The sequence below is a fragment of the Acromyrmex echinatior genome, chromosome 2 (assembly GCF_024713525.1).
Source record: "Acromyrmex echinatior isolate Ae372 chromosome 2, ASM2471352v2, whole genome shotgun sequence".
Lineage (NCBI taxonomy): Eukaryota > Metazoa > Arthropoda > Insecta > Hymenoptera > Formicidae > Acromyrmex > Acromyrmex echinatior.
In genome coordinates, this window is record NC_141853.1 from 3,166,511 (window position 1) to 3,189,864 (window position 23,354).

The following is a 23,354-nucleotide window of genomic DNA, read 5'->3' on the forward strand; positions in this document are numbered from 1 at the left end:
AATAAAAAAAATATTTTTTTACAAACTTACATGCAGCGAAGGCAAGGATTAGACGCCGATTTAATGACTTCTCCCACTCGATAGGCATGGCCACTAAGTTGACAACCGCTTCGCCTCGCGGCTCCTTTATAAGCGTGCGCGGGAAAGTGCGGTGGTAACGTGGTCGTGGTCGTAGTAGTGGTAGTAGTCAAATTAAGAGCCGTAGCCATTGATACGGGACACTCGTATCTGGGACAGCAGAAACCGCTGATCGGTTCCTCATGGCAGCCCGGAATAGGCGGTGGACAACTTTGTTGGAGACAGATGATGTCACTCCTGAAGCAGAAACAGAAGTCGCACGGGTCGTCTCTCGGTATCTGTTGTGCCGAAACGTAAACTTTGCCGCCGTATCGACAAGTTCCCGGTCCTCCATAATCATCCTCGCCATAGTCGTCGTCGGGATTCGGATAGCCGGGTATGGGGAAGTGAGAATTGTCTTCACCCGATATTCCGCTTTGATCAGGATATTCCGGAATATGAGGAGTAGTCGCTGGTCGTTGTTCATGGAAACCATAATCAGTTTCTGGTTTCACGGTAGCCTCCGGGAAGTGGTCAATGTGAGTCTGCTCTTCACCTTCTTGTGGATGAATGGGTTCTTCTTCAGGAATCTCTTCCGTAATTTCTCCAGTTGGTAATTCCGTGGGTATTGGCTGTGTTTTTATAATAGGTTCTTCAACCGGCATTTCCGGATGCGGACCTTCTCCTTTTATCGGGATTTGGGATTCGGATACTTCTGATACTACTTCTGGTCCGACGGTAGTTGTCTCTTCAGGAAATTCAGTTGGTTTCACGCTAGAAATCTTGATTGGACCTTCGGTTGCAATAGTTCCTGGTACTTCTACTTCCGGATGCTCTTCTGTTTTTGTCGTAATAGGTACATGTTCGGGCACATGTTCCGTAGTAAATTGAGGTTCTTCGGTCATACTCGGATGACCCTCTTCGGATACAGTTGAATGGGCCTCCTCGCTTTCTTCTGGTTGGCTAGGCTGAATTTCTCCAGCAGAGGTTTCTTCCTCAGAAGGAAGAGGCCTTTCAGTAGGCTCTAATTTAGTTATCGATGATTGTTCTTCCTTATAAACAGAAGTAGTTTCTGTGGATTGGGTAGAATGTACTTCCTCTTCTTCTCCTGCTGTAGAAGCTTCTGTCGGTTTCTCTTCAACTTTTGGAGTCACTTCTACTGAAACCGGTTCTTCTGGTAATATTTCTTTGGTTACTGCGCTTTCAATTGCTTTTGTAGTGGTTTCACCTTGTTCGGGCGGCTCTGTTTCTCTTTCTGGTTCAATCGGCTTTTCCGTTTCAAATGGAATTTCCTCAGGCTTTTCCGTTTCAAGTGGAATTTTCTCAGGTTTTTCCGTTTCAAGTGGAATTTCCTCAGGCTTTTCCGTTTCAAATGGAATTTCCTCAGGCTTTTCGGTTGAACTCATCTCAAGTTTTGTGACAGGTTCTTCTGGCTTCTCTGTACTTTCAGCTGTAGCAGTTTCTTCTTCGGGTGGAAGTTTCTCTACTTCGGTCACTGGCTGCGATACTTCTGCGGTAGATAGCGTTGTCTGATATTCAGATTCATGAGTACTTTGTTCTTCTGTCTTTACCGGTTCAATTGAATATTCTTCGGGTGTCAAACTTGTCACGGTTATCGCTTCTTCACTCACTGGATGGTCCGGTAAAGTAGCTTCGGTAATTTGACCTTCTTCTTCCGGCTTCTGTTCTTTTGGAATAATTGTTGTTTCATGTATTTTTACAATTGATTCGATTTCCTCTTGTGTGGTATGCTCTTGTGTGGTATGCTCTTGTGTGGTATGCTCTTGTGTGGTATGCTCTTGTGTGGTATGCTCTTCTATAGTACTAGATGTCACAGCTTCCTCTTTAACAGCTTCTTCCGTTTCTTTCTCACCTGCACCTGTTAATTCCGGAACCGTAGTTGATTCCTCTTTACCAGGTTTTTCCGTTGTTCCGATTTCAGGTTTCTGTTCTTCATCTTTTTTATAAATTTCAGGAACAACAGTATATTCCTCCGCTAAATCAGGTAACTGTGTTTCTGGTTTAACACTTTCTATTGTCTTGTCAGTTATTTGTTCCTCTTGACTCGTTACTGGTATAACTTCTGTCGAAACGCTTTCCGTTATTTTTTCTTCGCTGGGAGAAGTAACAGTCTGTTCCTCGATAGGATACTCAGATTTTGAAGTTTGCTCTACAATTGGAACAGTGACGTGTTCCTCTTCTACAACTGATGTTTCAGATTCTGAAATAACAGGCTGTTCAGTTTCCGCTTCACTCAAACTTGACTCAGTTTCCTTTACGATCGGTGTAGTGGGTTGTTCGTCAGCTTTTTCTTCTGCAGATGCAGATATCGTTGATATTTCCTCAGTATGCTCTTCGGCAGGTAATTCAGGCGTATGAGATTCAATTTCGGGTGTAGTTTCTGGATGCTTCTCAACGGAAACTTGCGTACTTCCTAGTTCCTGAGCAACGCTAGTTTCAGTAGGTTTCTCATATTCTTCAGTAGATTTCTCATATTCTTCAGTAGGTTCAGTTTTCGCTGGTTCCTCGCTAATAACTGAAGATTCAGTTTCCGATGGCTTTTCTTCGGGCAATTTTGTAGTTGACGGTTCTTCTTCGTGCTCTATAATTGATGGTTCTGTTTGTTTTCCAGGATATTCTGTAATTTCCTTTTCTATTGCGCTTTCTGTTGTTTCAGATAATGTTTCTTCATGGGAAACTTCAGGAGTAGATTCTTCGACTAGTTTAGTAGTTCCCTCGATAGGCGTTTCTGTTTCAGGCAAGATAGCAACAGTAACATGTTCTTCTTCAGTTGCAGGAGTTTGAGTTGTAATTTCCGACTCTGTCTTTGTGCTTTCTTCAGAAATTTCTACAGATTTTATAGTTGTATATTCCTTTGTTGACGCCTCCTCACTTACGGTATGATCATGTATCAATGTCGTCGATTCAGCAGTAGGTATAATTGGCTCCTGTGTTTCAATTTCACTTGGAACAATACTAGGTAATTTTGTTTGACTTTCTGGTTCCTCGGTTTGAACAGTTTCAGTTGATGTAATCTCGTGTTCTTTTTCTTTTTCAGTTTCACTCTCGAGCTTATGTTCAGTCGTTGACTGTATTTCAGGAACTGAAGTTTCGGAACTTTGTTCCTCTTGAATTCCTGGTTTCTCCGTTAAAATTTCTTCCGATTTCGTAGATATTTCCTGTTCTTCGACGGTAACAGGTTCTTCAGAAATTGGCTTTAATGAAACTTTTTCTTCTTCTGGTTGTTCTTTTTCAATTGGTTTAAATGTAGATTGTTGTTCGATACCTTCTTCTTCGGTAGGTTTTTCCTGTTCTTTGGTCGGCATACTAGTTTCTTTACTAGCTGCTGTAGTTGTCACTTCTTGTCCTTTCTCAATAGGTATTGAACTTTCTTCTACTTCGACAGGAACAGAAGTCTCTTTCTCTTCTGTCAAACTAGGAACCGTAACAGGTTTTTCAGTGCTGTGAGATTCCTGTTCGGTAGGCATCTGCGTGGAAGTAATTGCTTCGCCACTAATAGGAATCTGTTTTTGTCCAGTCTCTTCCTGCGGTTGTTCGGTCAAACCCGCTGATTCTGTTATGCCTTCCTCACTGATTTTGCTTTCAGTAGTTTCTACTGGTATAATTGGTGACACAGTATGTTCTTCAGGTATTTGACTGGAGGATTCTTGTGATGTCTCTGGTACCGAACTAATAGTGTGTTCCTCAGGATATTGCTCGATAGGTCGAACTGTAGTGGGCTGTTCATAAACCGTTTCAATAGGTTTGAGAGTGGTCTGTTGTTTCTCAGTTGCTGTTTCTTCTTCAGATGTAATAGAAGGAACAGTGATTTCTACAGGTTGTAACTTCGAAGTACTAATTTCACCAGCTAATGTACTCGATTCTGTTGCAGCTTCTTCTGGTATTTCCGTAGGCGAAACAGTCTTCTGAATTTCTTCTTCTCCGGAAACAGGTTCGATTACATGACTATCGGATTCCAATTCAGCAGTCGGTGTGGAATCACAAGCATACATTGGACAGCAAGATTCTCCGTTTGTGTGAACCGGCATGCAATTCGATAGATGCGCTGGCGGGGCAGGACATTGCACGAGTTCGCATTGTACAATACTGCTAATACAATGACAACTGATCTGACACGCATTTGCTGGTGGAACGGCTGAATTATTGCTATAAGATTGTCCTTCAACAAGACAATTACCTTCTCCTGGAATACCCGACGGACGAGATGTGAACTCTGTACTTTCTTCTGCTACAGAAATTTCTTCTGGAATGATTGTTGTATATTGAGTTGTTTCTTTTGGAACAACCGTTGAATATATCTCTTTTTCTTCATGTTCCGGCATCTCCGTAATCATTTTTTGAATAATTTCTTCTTGTTCGGATTTCAATGGTTGTTCGGTAATCGATACTTTAGGTGTTTCAGAAATTATACCTTCTTCTGTGGATATTTCAGCTGGACTTTCCGTTTCATCTTTTTCCGTAATTGGCGTTTCTTCCTTTAGTGATGATTGCGTGACTTGCTCTTGTATTTCTGGCTGTTCTTTTTCCGAAGGTATAGATTCGGTTGCAGGTGTAACTTCTTTCTCGATAGGAACTTCATGCTCCGTAAATTCTTCAAGTCCAGACAGTTCAGTTGATGCTTCAGAAATTAATACTGGAATCGTCGTACCTTCACTTTCCGCGATTTTGGTTGTCTTACTGACACCTATGTCTTCAACTGATTCTGTAGGAACTTCAGAAGTCGAAGATTCTTCATGAGTTGCAGGACTGGATGCTTCAATCTCTGTTTTTTCATGAATTTCTGGTTGTTTTTCAGTGATTGGCTCTTGAGTCTGTTCCTCCTGTCCGGATAGTTTGGTTGTGACCTCTTCCGGTTGTTCACTCGATAATTCAGGCTGTTTTTCAGTGATTGGCTCTTGAGTCTGTTCCTCCTGTCCGGATAGTTTGGTTGTGATCTCTTCCGGTTGTTCACTCGATAATTCAGGCTGTTTTTCAGTGATTGGCTCTTGAGTCTGTTCCTCCTGTCCGGATAGTTTGGTTGTGACCTCTTCCGGTTGTTCACTCGATAATTCAGGCTGTTTTTCAGTGATTGGCTCTTGAGTCTGTTCCTCCTGTCCGGATAGTTTGGTTGTGACCTCTTCCGGCTGTTCACTCGATAATTCAGGCTGTTTTTCAGTAATTGGCTCTTGAGTCTGTTCCTCCTGTCCGGATAATTTGGTTGTGACCTCTTCCGGTTGTTCACTCGATAATTCAGGCTGTTTTTCAGTGATTGGCTCTTGAGTCTGTTCCTCCTGTCCGGATAGTTTGGTTGTGACCTCTTCCGGTTGTTCACTCGATATTTCAGGCTGTTCTGAAGTAATAACTTCGCCAATAGTAGATTCTGTTGTACTACCCTCAACCGGTTTTTCTTCCGGCAAAACAGATTCGGTAATAGTACCTTCCGAAGATGGAATGTGAGATATTTCTTCTTCAGGAAGAACTGTCGGTTTCTGTGGTTCTTCATACACAGTTATTTCTTTCTCGGGTTTCTGTGTTAATTGCTCTTCGTTTAGTTCTGGTTCAATCGGTTCCTGATCTTCTTTGCGATCTGAAGGAATCGGAGGCTGACTTGGTATTCCACTGACAGGAGTCTCAGTCTGCTTCTTTTCTGGTTCCGCCGTTATCTCAGTGGCTTCAGTTTCAATTTCAGGAATTGCTGTTTGTATTCCCTCTGTGGATACAGGCACAGAAATCTTTTCTTCACCTTCTTCTTCAATTTTATCTGCTTCGGTGATATGTTCAACGGGCAATTCTGTTTGCTCAATGCCGATAATTTCTGTTGGTTTTAATTCCACAGTTTCCTCAGTTGGTTTCTTTTCTGTTACTGTAGTAACAGTAGTTTGTTGTTCTGCACTTTCTGTTGACACGGCTTTCGTACTTTCTGTTTCCTCTGGACCATGACTTTCCATAACAGCAGCTTCTTCCAAAGCTTTCTTTGTAGAATATTGTTCGGGTTGCTCAGTTATTCCTTCTTTAACGGCAGGAATTCGTGTTGTATGTTCTTCTTCCATCTTTATCGCTTCCGTGGTTTGCTCCTCTTTCAAAGATTCTTCAGTTTGTAATTCTTTTTCTTTTTCACCAATTATGTCTGGTGTTGTAATGGGATGTTCCGTAACATGTTCCTCAACTGGTTTTTCAGTAATTGTTTCTTCTTTTTCAATAGGAATTATTTCAGTTTCTTTCTCTTCAACTTGTGGAGCGTGCGTTGATTGCTCAGTAGAAGAAATAATGGTAGTAACATATTCATCTTCTGTTGTATGTTCTTTCTCAAGATCTGAAGGCACTGTTAAATGTTCCGCTGGAATAGTTGTGGATATTTCGGAAGCTGTTTCTGGTTCTGTTACGATTGGAGGTTGTGTTTCTTCTTCCTTCTTTGGTTGCATTTCTTTTTCACTGCTGACTTTCCCAGAACTTTCACTAGATTCTTCAAGTTCTTTTGTGGGCATTTCTTCAGTATTAGGAGACTTTTCTGTTAACTGAATTTCCGTTTGTGGTACTTCACTTACTGTTTCCTCTGGCACAGTAGATTTTTCAGGTGCTTCTTCTTCTGGTATTCTTTGAGCAATAATATCTGTAGAAGATTCTGTGCTAATCTGAACTTCGATGACAGCAGGTGTGCTTTGTGTTTCTTCAGAAACTGTAGTGATTTCAGATTTACTCTCAGTTGATAGATTTATTTCCGTAACTTCTTCTATTGATTTTGTCGTTCCTTCCGTTGAAACTTCAATATCTTCCGTCGCAATTGATTTTGCAGTTTCTTCTGATGGAGCTAGCGTAGTCTCTTGTTCCTGCGGGAGATGAGTCACAGGTATTTTCTGCGGAACCTCAGTTATGAGATTATCGGGACTAATTTCCGGATGAGTGACACCGTGATAGTCTTCTGTCACATGATATACGCTCCCATCTTCTGCTTTCTGTTCTGGACTTCGTTCGGGAATCGGTATGCTAGTTGGACCTTGAGCTGGAATTTCCGGAGTTGATTTTTCTTCTGTATGTGACACTTCCGTGACGAGAGATTCTTCACTAGTTACTGAGCTCTCAGTCAAACCGGCATCTTCTTTCTTAGCGCCAACAGTGGCTTGCTCTTCAATTATTGCGTGTTCGGATGTTGTCTCTTCCGGTCGTTGTTCCTTTTCACCTTCGCTTATCACTGATTTCTGTTCTTCAACAGGTTGTTCTTTAGAAGGGCCACTTATTTCAGTTGACTGTTCCGTAACAGCGGTTTCCGTTGGATGCGACACCTCTTCTCTTTCAGTAGTGATTTGTTCAGTGGATACCTCGTGAGCAGAAGTCACAGTTTCTTCTTCTTTCGGTGATTCCGTTTCTGTTGCTAAGAGTACACCTGGCATAGTTTCTGGTTTACCTTCACCTGCCTTTGGTTGCTCGCTAACAGATTCAGAGACAGTGCTGATACCAAGCTCTTCGATTGGCGATGTTGTTTTCTCAATGGCTTTAGTTGAACTCTCTGGTTTTTCTGAACTAATTTGTCCTTCTTGTGTTATCTCTTCTTGTGTTTGCGTTGACAATTCTTCGTGCGGACTAGTAGTCTCTTCTTCTTTTATCGGACCTTCGGTTTGAGTTGTTTCGCTAATGGAAGGTTCGATCGATTGTCCCCTTTCAGTGGCGGCGGGAGTACTATGTTCCTCTTCAATTATATTCTCTTCTGTACTTACATGTTCTTTAGGTACGTGTTCTGTTGTTAACTCCTCTTCGGGTTGCAAGCCTTCTGCGATAGACGAAACTTCCGGTAATTCAGTGGCAGGTGCTTCAGTAACTAAACTTTCTTCAGTTCCTTGTACTGTCGTAGGTGCTCCTAATTTTGTTGCTTCTGTTTCAGAAGGCAGTTCCTCTGCCTTTTCCGATGTTATCTCAGGAGAAGTTTCGGTAATATGTTCATGAGAAGGAATAACTTCTTTCTCAGCAGTAGTAATTTCTATATTTTCTATCAGTGTTGCGGTTTCCTCTTCAGGTTTTTCGGTAGATGGAATGTGTCCCTGGGTAATGTGTTCGATAGTTCCTTGAACAGTTTTGTCTTCTTCTTCTTGAGCATACGGTATATTATTGTCGATACCTGGGAATGCTTCTTCTTGAGGATGTTCGCCCTTCGTTTGTTGATCTTCCTGATCAATCAGTATAGGAGATTCAGTCATTTGACCATGTGGTACTTGTTCCGGAAACTGTTCTTCACCTTCATCTCGTACTGTAGTGATTCCTTCTTCTGTAATAAGTACATAAGTAACGAGTCTTTAATGCGTAATGTTCATTTAGTAATAATGCTTCTTAGATTGTTTAATTACATAATATGTTGTTACTATTATTATGTAAAATTACTTACCACATTCATATATGGTTGGACAACATTCTCCTTCTGGCGGCGGTAAAGCCGTGCAATTCTTTCCATGCTCTTGCATCGGCGTTCCACAATTTTGCACAGCGCAAGCGATCTCGCCTCGGAAGCAATAGCAATGCTGACAAGGCTGAGTGGAGTAAATCAAATCACCGTCTTCGTAAACTTTACCTTCGTAATAACATTGAGGTAACATGCCAGGAGGTAGTGTTGTGGTCATGATGAGACCGGGAGTTGAACCAACCGTAGTGCTAGATTCCTCATCGTATTCTGTACAAAGAATCAATAATTGTGGGCATTTTTCAGTATGAAATAATATCAAGATATTACAAGACAATGCAATTACTTACCGCAATTGTATTTGATCGGACAGCATACACCCGGTTGATAGACAGGTTTACATCCAGCCACTTGTAAAGTACACTCTTGCATAACGCAAGTGGTTCTATTTCTAATGCAATAGCAAAGTTCACAAGGATTGTGGTGATCCAATGGCAGCATAGCGCCGTCTGCATAAAACCTTTCGTCGACATGGCAGCCATAATTGTCATGGAATCCGACTTCCGTGGATTCCGGTGCACTTGTTGTTGATGTCAATAGTTGAACTGGTACTTCCGGACAAGTGATCACAGGGCAACATTGATCCGGACGTTTCTCCACCGTGCAATCCTGACCGATCGCTTTCGTGAAGGGACAAACCTTCAAGTAGCACATCAACATTCGGTTGTGGCACGTACAGTTTAGACATGGTTCACTTGTCATGATCCTATCGCCTTCTTGATACCGCTGGTAGTTGAAGTAACATCCAGGGGTGGCTAGAAAAATAATTTTATATATATAATAAATACGAAAATCTCTAACATCGTAATTATATTGTTATTTTTATATTCAACAATATTATTTCTTCGCGAGATGCAACAAATAAATTCAATTCAGAAAAATTAAAAAAAAATTTTTATTTTATGATATGTTACATAGAAATCATTTGTAATAAATTTCTTTTAATCTTTTAATTTATTGAATTAAAGTACAACGTATGCGGCTTCTCTATTATACAATTAATGTCACGTTGTTGACGCACATGATTGATTAGATGCAATAAAAGCAAGCGTGATATACATACCTCCATCGTACTCTGCGATCTGTGTGGTATCCTGGTCATATACCGGTGCTGCAATCAAAGAAACATGACTGTTAGTGCTACGCGATCGAGTGCGTCGTGACAGGTACAGGCGCAGGCGTGTACGTGAAGTTAATGAAAAGCATAAAACGGGATTGCCGAATAAGCTTGGTGAAATTTGCAGGGGTGGACGTCAATGCGTCTCCCGCGTGCAGTTTATCATAGTAATTACTGGCAGGACGCATTCGTCGTCTCTCGAGGGTGTACCGGGGCTTAACAACGGAATGAGTGGAAGCGTCATATGGCGCGAACACACGTGGGCGAATTCTCGTTAACACCCTCGCCCCAGTCGTACGAGTTGCATGGTGAGTGCTCACAGAGTAGTGAATTCCATTTGGTTCTTCCTCTCGTGTGCAATCCACGCGGATTCGCATATAACAATCGCGTATCTCCCTTTACAAGCCTATTCTTTCTTTACGCTTACGCGACTACACGCTTTCGCAATTTCTTTTTTGAAATTGGAATGTCGCGCGCAGGACTTGAGTTTAATTGTTCTTGAAACATGACAGGACACTCTTCCGAGATATACACAATCACGAAAGATGTTTTCATCGAGAAATCGCACAATGAACCTTCTCTCGCTGTATCATTCTTTTATTCTTGCTTTTTCATGTTCGAAGTAGTGTGTTCAATTTTATATTACTGATTACACGAAAGATTCCAAAATTCCAAAAAATTACATCCGTGGAATGTACATATTTTAAAATATGGATAAAACAATAACATTTAGATCTTTGTAAAAAATCATTGACTTATCAAACGTATAAAAAGATTATACCATTATTTTATTGAAATTTATTAATGCATTTTTAAGATTAGATATCGACATAAACTTTATGCAAGGTTAGACAGTGCCAAGTTAAAAAGATAAAAGTTAATTTAAAAAGTTAAAAAGTTAATTAATTTTAACTTAATTTAGTTACATTTTAGACTTTTAACTTTTTAACTTTGTTTAGTTACATTTTTTATCCGTAATTATTAATTTCTTATTTAATTCGTTAGAATTAAGTCTCAGACATAATAAGCGGCAATAAGTGATGACTTAAAATGAAGTGAAAAGGTGCAAGAATGAGCAAATTTACTAACTGGTGTTGACCAATAAAATTATAAATATTCTAATGAATTTGCTCACTTTTGTAATTTTTACTTTATTTTAAATTACACAATCAACTTCCTGATTTCAATCTATCAGAAACTGTGTATTTCGATGTATCTAGTTTCTGATAGATTGAAATCTATTATTCTTTATTACTATCGCTACTCCCTCATATTGTGTCTGAAGCTTTAGTCATATCACAGGCCAGTATTCATAGTCACATTTTATATACTAAACAGTATATATATAAACAAAATGTGTAAATAAAATATAGAATATTTTCTAAATGAAGTATATATTTGTCATTTCCGTTATTTATAAGAATGAAATCATGAATTAAAAAAAAATAAAAAAAATAAATTTAACTTTTAACTTTTCAATTACTTATTTTTTATTAACTTAACTTTTAATTCAATTAATTCCATTACAAATTAACTTGTATCTTAACTAAGTTAAATTTTCAAAATTGTTAATTTAACTTAGATAAAAAAAAAGTTAACTTATTCAATCCTGACTTTCTATAATAGATGCATTTTCTCTAAAAACTCGCCATCTATCAATATCTTTAGAAACGAATTTTGTGATATTCGAGAATTAGAAAACTTATTAGACTCAATGAAATGAATAAGAAATAAGGAACAAGGAATAGCAGATTTTAATCTACCAGAAACTGAATAGTTTGGAATACACCGTTTATGATAAGTTGATATCTGTTATTCCCTATTCCTTTCGTTGTGTCTGAGCCCTTAGCATTCCGCGATACAAGATTTCCAGTGAACTGAACTGTACTGAGAAGCACAACGATGGTTGAATGGAGACTTGATTGTGTCTCGTCAGTCCCACGAGCGAGTCGGTGCCCGAGCCGCGTGCCTCCACGTTATACGAACCCATCACGTACGCGTGGCCTACCGAGACGATTCTTGTCTCGCACAATCGTCAGACTAAATTATTACGTCGCACCTCCCATCGTGGAGACCACGGTCAAGGTGTCGAGGCTTCGTGTACACGATTGTAATCTCTGTACGTGATCTTCATTATGCGATCGCTTAACTGCAACGACATAATATGATCATTCAATGTACGAACAGCGGTATGCACTCGCAATAATTAAATGCGTAATGAGACTGCGTTTGGACTGAATAAAAGAAACTTATCGGATAATTGAGGCTGAGAGTACCATAATAGAAAATTGAGAGGAAAAAAAAATATTCATTGTAATCATCAATAATTCGATTATTTTCTGAAGCACCCTTTTGTTGAAATTGTTACATCTTTTGAACGAGTCGTATGATTCTTTCCGTCGAGTTTTACGACGATACACACTAAAAACCGAAAGACAGCTTTTTGTTGCGAGCAAGCATTTTCTTCATTTCTTCTCTTATAAACGATAAATTACCGTCAAGAGACTAACGGGACAATCATTGAGTATGACCGGGAGATGCTGACAAAAAATCGATAATAAAAAATTTCAACTATAATAACGGAGAATTGCACCATGATGAAGCACAACGATTTCGATTGTCGATCTGCTTTTGATACTTGTTTCTTATCCTTTCGAAATCGAAAGGCACGAATTGCGAATTACCTCTCGAAAAAAGCGCAGTGAGAGAGAGAGTCGTTCAATAAATCTCACGCAGCAAGATAATGTTCCGTTCTTCGGATACAAAAATGCAGTTCCGAATAAAACACGTCTTACAAAGCCACTAGGAAGTGCATCGGCTAAGGTACGCTCTAAGGCAGACCTTTCTCGATGTAACGCAGACTCTAAATCAATCTTGGTCGCATAGAAAAAGGGCAATGTGGGAGTTTATCGGTATCAACAATAAACGCATCTTCCCTCGAATATAATTTCCGCGCGCGAGATTTATGCATTCTTCGGCCTCCTCGCTCGTAATCGAAGATCGCGGTTATATAGGATGGATATTAAGTACTCTAAAAGATTTTAAGAAATGATTCTTTACACAAATTCAAGACGAAAAGTTTATATATACAAATTAGTTTAAAAAATACAGGGTATGTCAAAGTTGAAAAAAAATCATTTTTTCAAAAATTTCAAATTCGAATTGTTTTAATGAAACTTTGTATGTTTAAAATTTGACAAAAAATAATACAAGTTTTCGAAATTTTTGGCAAAAACAATTTTTCCTTCAATTTTGACACTGTTTTGAAAATAACCGTATTAGATATATAATCTTTTGATTATATCTAAGCTATGAAACTTTCGTCTTGAATTTATGTGAGAAATCATCCCTTAATCTTTTATGCCCAATTTCTTTACTTCTGGATAACTTTAGATATCTCCTAGAATACAATGGAGATATCTTTTAAATAAGATTATCCGCAAATTATCTGAAAATGAAGAAATTGGGCATTAAAATACTTAGTATCCACCCTATATACACATATGCGCGCGTACAAGCATTCATGTTACGTACATCACAAGGAATCGCGGAGAATCATTATGTAAGTCAATGTACCGCCGAGTCCTTCTGTTTCCTCTCCGTGTATCGTTTCTCTTCTCGCAATTATCTTGCTCTCGCTTTGAGGGCGACTCTCTCGATTCTTCCCGCAACGCATCGCGATCCGATCCCCGTCCCTTTCTCCGCGTATGGGCGCGTATACGCGCGCGAACAATGCTATTACACACTGCAGAGATGAGAGAACAGAAGAACACGGGGCTGTTGAGCTCGGTTATGAAATCATTCCCGGCGGCCTTGCCTCGCGAAAGTTCATTACCATCAGCCGCGCACGCTCCGATGAACACCTGGCACCGCAGCCAGCCTCTGGCGTATTGCGTGCACGAAATTCTGCATTACGCATTCTCCAAGGTCGCGGTTACCTCCGTCGCGCTCTTACCAAGACAACCTCTTCGTATACTGATGAAAAAGATGATGGAATAATTTCGTTTCTTTGTGTGTGTGCGTATGCATACGTGAGATGAAAGTGAGACTCGTCATGACGGAACTTTTTTCACGTGGTCCCACGTGAAAGACGACAGCTATTTGGAAATTATGCAGCCCACTAGCTGTATAATTTTATCAAAATAATAAACTCAGACTTCAAGAAAGGAACAGAAAAATAATTCGTTTGTATCAGTGTGATTATTAATGTCAATGTCATGGATATCGGGAAGGTAGAACGCAGTGGAAAGCTGGCCGACCGGTTCTGGTGTAATACGCCGTACTGTTTCTAGTCCGTAGAATCCTTTTTGAGGATAGTCATAAATTATATCCTCCCAATCACACGGGATCGAGTTCGTTGCCACTTCCTACATTATGATGCAAGTCCGCGCGCCGTTAGATCCGGTAATGAGAATAATTTCCAACTCGGGAAAGAAACGCTCGTTTCCGATAAGAGACTCGAGATCTTTGAACCGCGATTCACTTCGTTGCGCGAGAATATTTCGTATATGCGATTGGATCTGGCGGACGTTGAACGCGATATCGTAGACATAGCTCTTAAATTATGCCTCGCACAAAAGCGGAACACCTATTTTCCAAAATGGAAACTAACGCGATCGATTTAATCCGTGTCACGCTGACGTTGCACCCACGCGTTCCGTTATACCTTTCGTCGGATCGTCGGATGACCGCCGGTGACCTCACCATCTCACAATCAGTAAGTAGTCAAGAAGGTACACAGACGAGAGAGAGAGAAAGAGAGAAGAACTCTAAAGAGTACGCGCGCGAAGACGAGGGAGTGGAGTCCTCTTACGACGTACCGGTTACAACAGGTCCTTTCTGTACCCTCTTACCGCGCAAAAGCTTTCCCTCATTTAAATTGACAGCGCAGAGCTTTATTCGTGCTCTCGCTCGTCAAGAATGCATTTAAATCACCTTAAAACCATCATTGATTTATTCTCGTGCTTAGATCGTTTCATGATAGATTCACACAATTTAATTCTCACGTAACCTGGTCCGATATTGCACAGACTTCCAAAGGACATCCTTATTCTTTGAATGTTTTATAAAGACATTTTCATGATGTCTCTTGGCTAAAGTGTGCTATATGGGAAGGATCCAAATTGCTCAAATGTGTAGAAGTCTCTCACATAGATTTATGAATTGATTCATATAATTCTATCTCGCGTAGGAAATGCAAGCAGATTTAGCATATGTGTAACTGTACACCGTCTCACGTCACATATATCTTGAACTTTTATGCGCTCCATACCGCTTGTAGAGTGCCATCACGATTCTCCGCGCCGTCGCGAGAGAGTTTGATGATGCTCGAAGATAACGACACTTTGCCAAGCATCAGGCATAAATATGGAACGCCTTAGGGATCAGATGCGACTCCGGTAGACGACGTACGTGGATTGTAAGTGGCGAACGGTGAGGTACACGGTCAGTGACATTCTGATGTGGACACGTCGACTGATTACTCCTCAGGGTCTACAGGTTTGACCAGAATTCACGCAGCATCACGTCGATGTAGCCACATGGAGGAACCGCTACACGGAGAAGCGCCGAGACACAATTTTTTTCTTCTACTGACCTTTAGACTTAGATCACTTCCGGGTGAGACACCGAAATTAACTTCTCTGTTCATTAAAGAAATAAATTTCATCGTGTCGTATTTCTTATTTTTTTTCTTGTTATTTCTTTTTCTTTTTCGACATTGATATAAAAAATAATTTGTACAAATTCTGAGTACATTCGAGAAATGCGCTATCAGCGCTATTGTCATTCCATTCTTGTTTTACGTTTAATGAACGTTAAAGATAGTATAAAAGACATAATAGTGCTAACCGTGCTCCCCGTGTTCAGCGTGGTTGAACGAGAAAAAAAAAAGACGAAGAGAAATTAATGGAACTCACGAGCCACATATTCACACCGATCGAACATTCATAAATCTCAGCCAAGTATGATAAACGATTGCCTCGGAATTCCGATAATATTTATATACAAATATACATATATACAATACATATATATGTATATATGTATAAATATATATATATATATATATGTGTGTGTGTGTAGCTATAATGTCAGTGATATGCGATACTTATTATTGCCATATTTCCGATCAGACATAATAATGATATCGTTCCTTTAAAGATGACATAATTCAAAAACATTAATTTTCGAGTTATTACTATGAATGAGTTTGGTAAACATTTTTTTATTAATTATCAAAAATAAACTATCTTAAACTTATCAAAAAATCGTCAAAATTGTCACAACTTAAAAAGGATGGTTTAAAAAATTTATTACAACTCAAATAGGATGGTATTTAAGAATTGTAAAAATTACAATGATATTTGACTTGCATGTAAAAAATATAGATATTCTTTTTACCAATATTATTTATTTATTCAATAATTTTTTGTCAAGTTAAAAAATAGTTTTCTTTTTTCTAAGAATTGTAATTTTTTGAATTGTATCACTTTTAAAGTAAGGGAGCGATATTACAATCACGCAAATATGTAACAATTTACGCAGCAAATCGCAAAGCACAAATCTCATTTAATTTTTCACCATAATGCAATCTGATACACATCAAGTAATTCTGGTAATCTCAAAACCTGAAAAGAAAGTTATTGCTACGCGTGTGATAATATAACATGACAGGTAAACACTTTTTTATAATGAAAACCTGTTGCCTCTCGAAGTTGGCGATATTGCTGATTTCCTTTCAATGCAAGTATCTCGCCAATACTCGTTGCGCCTCAAGGAAGATATATAAATTCAGTAAAACTTCTCCGCCGTCTGATGGATTACCGGAGATCGAACGCGTCGATCTTGATCATCCTTGTTACTCGCTCGAGAAAAGCTCGAAGGAACAAAAAGAGCGTGCATGCGATAGAGAGTCACAGAATCACCTAGCGATTCTCTCGAGGGAGAGAAAAAAAAAGAAGAGCGAGTGAAGACATGCCGGGTGAGTCGCGGAATTCAATCGATCCCGTCCGTTTAACCACACCTGCTCTTCGTTGAAACACCGACGGCCGATTGATGAAGGGGTGAGGCAAAACTGACGCATCTTCAATAAGCCTTCATTGACGATGCAGCGTTTTTGCACGTCGTCGTGTTCATAGTATCATCTTTTCCGAGAACGCGCTCCTGATCGATCGATCGATCGATCGTCGTGAACGCCTGTGCGAAATAAGTTCGTTTTCTTTGCGGCCTCTTGACCACAAGATGTGAAATTACTTTCTCGAATAACGAATTACGGGAATGACGAATCCTTTTCCTATCGATACTCTGAAGCGTAAACTTTTTTTTTCTACGATAATATTATTACGGCGTAAATCTATCGTCATTTTTCCTCTCCCGGAAATCATTCATGATACGAGCGATGACAATTGGAAGCCCCGTTTTAACCCTGGATCGTCTTCGGTATCAGAATAACCTATCGGGACTCGATAGATCCAGGCATACTGTTTTAAACCAGCTCGACGTAAAGGGAAGAAATTGGCGAAACGAGGTTTACGATAGCAAGGAGGCGACCGACGCGACCGCTCGAAGGCGACCCGAGTAGTCGAAGAACGAATATGGTGTGTCAGGTCCATGGGAAAGCATCTTGGGCCTCGACACGACCGATGCCAGAGGTGAGCATTATGAGGTAATGCTCTCCCCATTGGCAGAGAGGAAGGGAGACACGCGGATAGGTTCGACGGCCTGACAGAACGTGGCTTGCTCATTCAAACATTGGCTGGCCGACTCTGCGTTAGTCACAGACAGTACAAGAAAGACGGTCGCGGAAGTAATATCGTCTCATCTCTCGGCTCTAATTTTCAGAAATTAATTTCAATACAAGACGTACGCGTATTCATGCTCGATTTAAAGCTTTCTATCGCACATCTATTCTAATCTCAAAAAATCCACCGGTTTGATTCTATCTATCGTGCTTTAATAAGATTACTCTTCTTTTGCCTTTGAAAAAAACCAATTCTTCCATCGTAAATGCAATACAACATGCTCGAGTTACGAAAGACTTTTCTCATCTTCATCCGAGATTACACTTCTACTCTTTCTTTCTCTTCGGTCTCTATTACTACAATATTCAACTTCTTGTCTGTATTCCGCAGAGTGTAAAAAGAGTAAACACAACATCCACGTGGAAACAAAATTTTTTTTTTCATTACGATTCCACCATATTTTGCTACATTTATGGACGGCATTTATGGACGATCCGGTGAAGTACAATCTAACTTCGAGCAAGCCACAAGCAGAAATAATCCGATCGCGTCTTCTCGGGCGAGCGAAAATATTTCTTGCCCGTCTACCTCTTATTTCCTCGTGGGAGTCCGCGCGTTCACGGTCTCTCTATCAAATAAATGACTCACGTTTTGTACGGCGGCTCAAGCGTGTCCAAGGCGTTGAAGTCAGACGAAAGAAAGAGAGCTAGAAGTACACCGAGGTATTTCTGCAAAAACTCACCAGAATGCGTGGATCGTGACGCAAGCAGTAGAACGACGGCCAGCCAGAGGATTATCCCGCGTCTACAAAGCGCGGCGTTCAACGCCGACATGTCGGCACTCTTCTTCCGTACCCTGCAACACATCAATTATGCTTTCGTTAACTTATATTATATGTGCGAACATAAACTGAGCTTTGATCTCTTGTATGGCTACGTATAAAATGACTGGAGTAAAAATTAATTTAAAATCTTTACAAGATTTATTTAAAGTTAAATCTATTTCTTACATGTAATACCACAAGTCTAACGTTCTCTCTGACTTTATTTAAATATAAGTAAAATTCGTTTACTTTATCGATTATTCAATAGTCATCAATTGCCAATGAATAATATTAAAATACTTTAACGTAAACATATTTGAGAGGGAAGCGCCTTAATATCGATCATCTTATATTACATACGCCTTAATATCGATCATCTATATATTATATACGAATGCAATCGCTCGGCTTAAATTCATACCTACTCAGACGGCTTTGAGAATTTTTTCGCGTTATCTGCGTATGCGCGAAAGTATAACGAGCGATTGTACGCGCGCACTTATCTATTCCATCATGAGGCGGCTTAAAGGTACATCTATCTCGTCACGTAGCATTCTACCATGTAACTCTCGCCTTGATCTGACAGGATGACTGCCGGATACAGTGGTCGCGTTTGAAATCGAGTCAAACGCATCTCTGCACTTTGACCTTCTCGCGAGTCTATGTGCTGCAGAAGACTCGACAAGTATAATATAATTTACATGAGTAATTAAATTCATTACGTAAATGAACATATCACTCATTTACTACAACAACGTCACATCTTGAAAAATAAAGTTTTCCAGAAAATAAGTGTGAATGTTTTGAATCATTAAAATTTTATAATATTAATTTTAAAGTGCAATTTTGATATAATAATGAATTGTAGAGGAATAAAAGTATGTATTTTTAAAGTATGTTTCTTTTTTGTTTTTTGTTTTTCTGCAAGTTCCCGTGCTTTTTCACAAATGTTTACAAATAACTTAGTAATAAATATTTTTTAATAATGACGCTATTGTAGCAAATAAGTGTTATAAAGATACAAATATATGAAGCCTATGATAATGTATTAATAATTTAAAAATTGATCTAATCACACTGAATTATTGTTTATTGTATTCGACAATTGTTTATGGAAATTCTGATTAACATCGAAAAGGACCTAATAAAGATCGAAACGTTTCTTTTCCATAAGATTCATTAATAATTGTTAAAAATTCGTTAAATAACGCGAACACACAACTTAGGCTCCCTTTTGCATTAATTTAGTATTAATAATTACCTATTACTATGTCTATGTTGTAGTCAGTATGAAGAAAACAATCAGTCTCGAGAAAAACAACAAAGTTAATCGGTTAAACGCTGTAGAGAGAGTTAATCGGTGTTAGTAGAATTAGCCTTAAGGTATACAATGTATCACGGTGTCAAGACGCGAAATTCGCGACGCGAGAAAACATTTGACGCATTCGCGTCGCGGCGGGAGGCTAAATGCGATTCGTCTGTCTACCTGGAGCGTGAGCCAGCTATGAGAGGCGTGGGTGCGTGGGAATGAGCACGCGTGTTTGCACGAGTCCGCCGTGTGCTCAACCTCCTCCGTTCATATCGTTGACCAGCAGACCTCGCTCGCCCAATAAGGGAATAGGCACGCGAAAAAGCGTGAGCGAAAAAAAGGATTCATATACTTGATAAAAGTTCGATTTTCAAGTGGACGCTATAAAATTAAATACCAACGTATTTGTATTCCCCCGTTCCGATGTAGAGGAAGAAAGAAAAGGAGGTGATGATCGTGTCCGCGGGTTCTTGACCGAAAGAACCGAAAGAAATTACTTAAGAGCGCTGACTTTGCTGGTAAACTGCGATAAAGAAGGAAGGAAGAGGAAGAGATGGTGGAGGAGGATAAGGAGGAGGAAAAGTAAGAAGAATTTCCAGGCAGGAAGAAAAGAAGGACTTTGGCGAAGCTGGCGGCGCATACCAACCGTGCGACAGCGGCCTAATACAAAGCGGTACCAAGTTAAAAGAGAGAAGCGCGCGCGAGAGCGCGTAGGTAGTTTCTCTTCTACCTGTTCGACTTCATCTTTTCCCCTACGTTATATTTCCTCCTCTGCCATTCTTCCCCTAGCAACATCCACCGGCAACTCATTGTAGTCCAGAGAAGGAGGAAGAAAAGAGAAAAAGAAAAAGAAAAAGAAGCAATGCGAGAGTCGCGACACTAAACTCGTGCTCGCTCGTTAACGTCCGTTTCATGCTAGCCGCGCAGTAAATTACATCTCGGCCGATCGTAATGAATCTCGCACCAATGGATAAGGTCCGCGAGATATTTCTGTACTATGAAACCGCGCCAAGAGGACATTATAGAGTTCGCAATACGTTGAGACTATCCGGCGAAGCAACGGGGACCCTTACGTCATTGCGTATTCACGGTATAACCCGTTGAACAGGGGAATTCGGTGAATGGGTACGAGCGCATACCGCTAATACGCGCACGCACTTCTATAGCTTCAGCCTGAACACTAGCCAGGATCGAATTGCGTGTGTATTGTGGAAATACGAATATATTTCTCCCAACTTTACTAGTGAAATAGTAAGAACTGAATTTAAGTTTCTTTTATTCACGATAATCTACAAACTATTGATAGCTTCTAAATTTACATGATCTAGATTCATATTTCATTTCACTTGCAGTATGCATGCATACTGATTTAAAATCTAATTCCGTCTTCAAGATATAACTTAAATGTCACAACTTTGATCTTTTACAGAGAAGATTTTAATAAATCAAATCAATGAAGGATTTAATATTATTCCCAGGCGATCCTATTAATCTTTCTTAAGTTTCATGCCCATTCGTCTGTTCTTCCGAGAAGTGACCCCCGATAAGACCGCATTTCTCTCGTATCTCACGTTCGGCGGGCCGCGTTCGCAACCCAGAAACGACACACCCGTGTGGTGATGCGTTGTGAATGAAAATATCAGGCCGACTCCATTCCGGCAACGGCTGTCTTCGCACGTCCCTCTTCCTCTCTTTCCCTCGATCGGCACGATCGGCATTCTCGTCGATTCACCCTGATTCGTCGCAAGGTACATTACTTTCCATCTTGCTCGTTCAAGAACGAGCGGTAGGCGCGTTCGTCGAACCGAGACTAATTCCACTTACGCTCTCGGTACGGCCGCGCCGCGACGGAAGGCACCGTGTCTTCGGATGCACGCGTTTATAAAGCGCGACGCGCGTCCAAGTGCATCGTTGATGCCAGACGGCAGCGTCGCGTCGTGTCCGGTCTGCACGCAGCGCGTTTGTCGCCGATAAATTTGCGTTCGATTCGCTCGTAATTGCCGACGATGACATCTTCCGGTTGTAGCACGCGCTGACGACTACGATAGTACTGTGTATGTACATACGTACACGCTAGAAACCACTGACTCTCCGGATCCTCTTAACTTGTGACTGAAGTGCCCACTCATAACGGGATCCGTTCCTCTCCGAGTTGTCGATTATAATTTACTGCGGTTACATGTAAAATTATTCAAAATGTATAGAGAAATATGTTTCTCTGCGTTCCCTGAATATTCGATAGCTTGCATGAAAAATTCAAAAAAATCGCTATTCTTTACATATTTTTTTCAAATGCTGTATTAAAGTTTGTATATCGATTCTAGAAAAAAAATTCTACAAAAATCACCTATTGAATAATTTTATAATGTAATCATTAAAACTAAAAGTAATCGTATTTTAACTTTGTCGAAGAGTGAAACATTGAATATGAAACTGTGAAAGCACGAAGTCGATTTTTTAGTTACAGTAAAGTTTTAGTAAAGTAGATAAAAATTTATGTTTATAAAAAATAATCTAAAATACAATTTGATTTCTATGATAGTAAATACTAATTGTCAAAGCTTTATAAGTATACGAAATTTTTTTTTAATTTTTAATTCGAAACAATATAAAAGTCTGCATTGAAGTTCGAAGACCCTACATAGTTGCTGATGGAAAGTGCAAAATTACACATTGCTAATAGAGGGTTAAGAAATATGTAATGTATAGCTAACGTGCCTTTTGATTCTCTTCTCAAATAAGTTTGTGTGAGCATAAATGATCACACAATCATAGATAATTTGTATTCAATCCAATCGTAATAGTCAATCTCGTCTGGTTTCTCAATACAAGCACTTTAAATCGATGTTATAATGGTATTGTCGAAAACAATATACAAAGAACTTCAAAAAAAACAAACAAATAAAAAAGAACAAACGGCATCGCCATCAATATCGAGGCGAAGAGAGGCATGTCCAATTTTACTTTCACGCTCATGATAAATTATATTGAACGAAGCGCAAAGCGAAGAGTACCAACAACAATAACAACGAGAACGAGCAGTGCGTTAAATGTGAAATAAGGCAAACGCCCCGCTCTAATTAATACATTAATTAATAAGTCATGATTATCCCGTGAGTTATTAACGCGCGAGCGTATTACTCTTCGACTCATTCACGTTGAGGTAACCATCACGTCGAGTAATAACAGCAACGATCACTATCGAGCTTCTACAACCGCAACGGGATCCTTTTTCATGTGCGGTTTCCAGCCGCCCATGGCAAAGTATTTCATTGAATTGTGGATAACAGCAAATTAATTGTTATTAGCGTTCGGTTGTATGTTACTGGTCGGTGCCAGCCCGATCGCGGCTGGTCACGAGGTCAGGTCAGGTTCAAAGGCTAGTCCGCCTTGTCCGCGCTTAGGAACAAGATAGTAACGATAACGATCGTGGAGGAGGGAGAGACGTTGCCTGCCGAGATAACAGTCGTGCGATAATTGCGGCAATATAGGAGTTTGGCTTAGAGAGGCACAGCTAAGCTAAGGTGCACCCACGGGTCCGACACAGAGACCGGGGTGCAGGCTGGTGGCAGAGGTTCCGTTACAGCCCAGAGGCTGCGTTCGTTCACCATTATTGTGGAACGCGGAATATGATTACCTTCACCTGGGAACAAACTCCTTATATACAATCAACCGGCAAAGGAGACCGTAGGCGAAGTTCGTGTCGTGGATACCGTGTCCCGGTTTTACTCGTCGTTCGCGTTCGTTAATCAGATTGGAGCTAGTCGGATCGACCGACTTTCAACGAGGAGACGAATCAGTGACGTCACTTGGAATCGGTTCGGCAGTTCAAATCTGCATATAGAACGATTGGAAATGGT

The 23,354-nt window shown here is 40.0% G+C and overlaps 1 protein-coding gene across 1 annotated transcript in view; it reads right to left on the bottom strand.

Moving 5' to 3' along the window:
• LOC105148574 (uncharacterized) overlaps positions 1-23,354 on the bottom strand; it is a 43,777-nt gene that overhangs the window by 2,582 nt on the left and 17,841 nt on the right. The window contains exons 2-6 of the mRNA XM_087416638.1: positions 18,105-18,217; positions 9,567-9,614; positions 8,794-9,258; positions 8,432-8,713; positions 31-8,314 (exon numbers count right to left, since the gene is read on the bottom strand). Coding sequence (XP_087272764.1) covers positions 31-8,314; positions 8,432-8,713; positions 8,794-9,258; positions 9,567-9,614; positions 18,105-18,195 — 9,170 coding nt within the window. The 5' untranslated portion in view covers positions 18,196-18,217. The remainder of the gene's footprint in view (positions 1-30; positions 8,315-8,431; positions 8,714-8,793; positions 9,259-9,566; positions 9,615-18,104; positions 18,218-23,354) is intronic.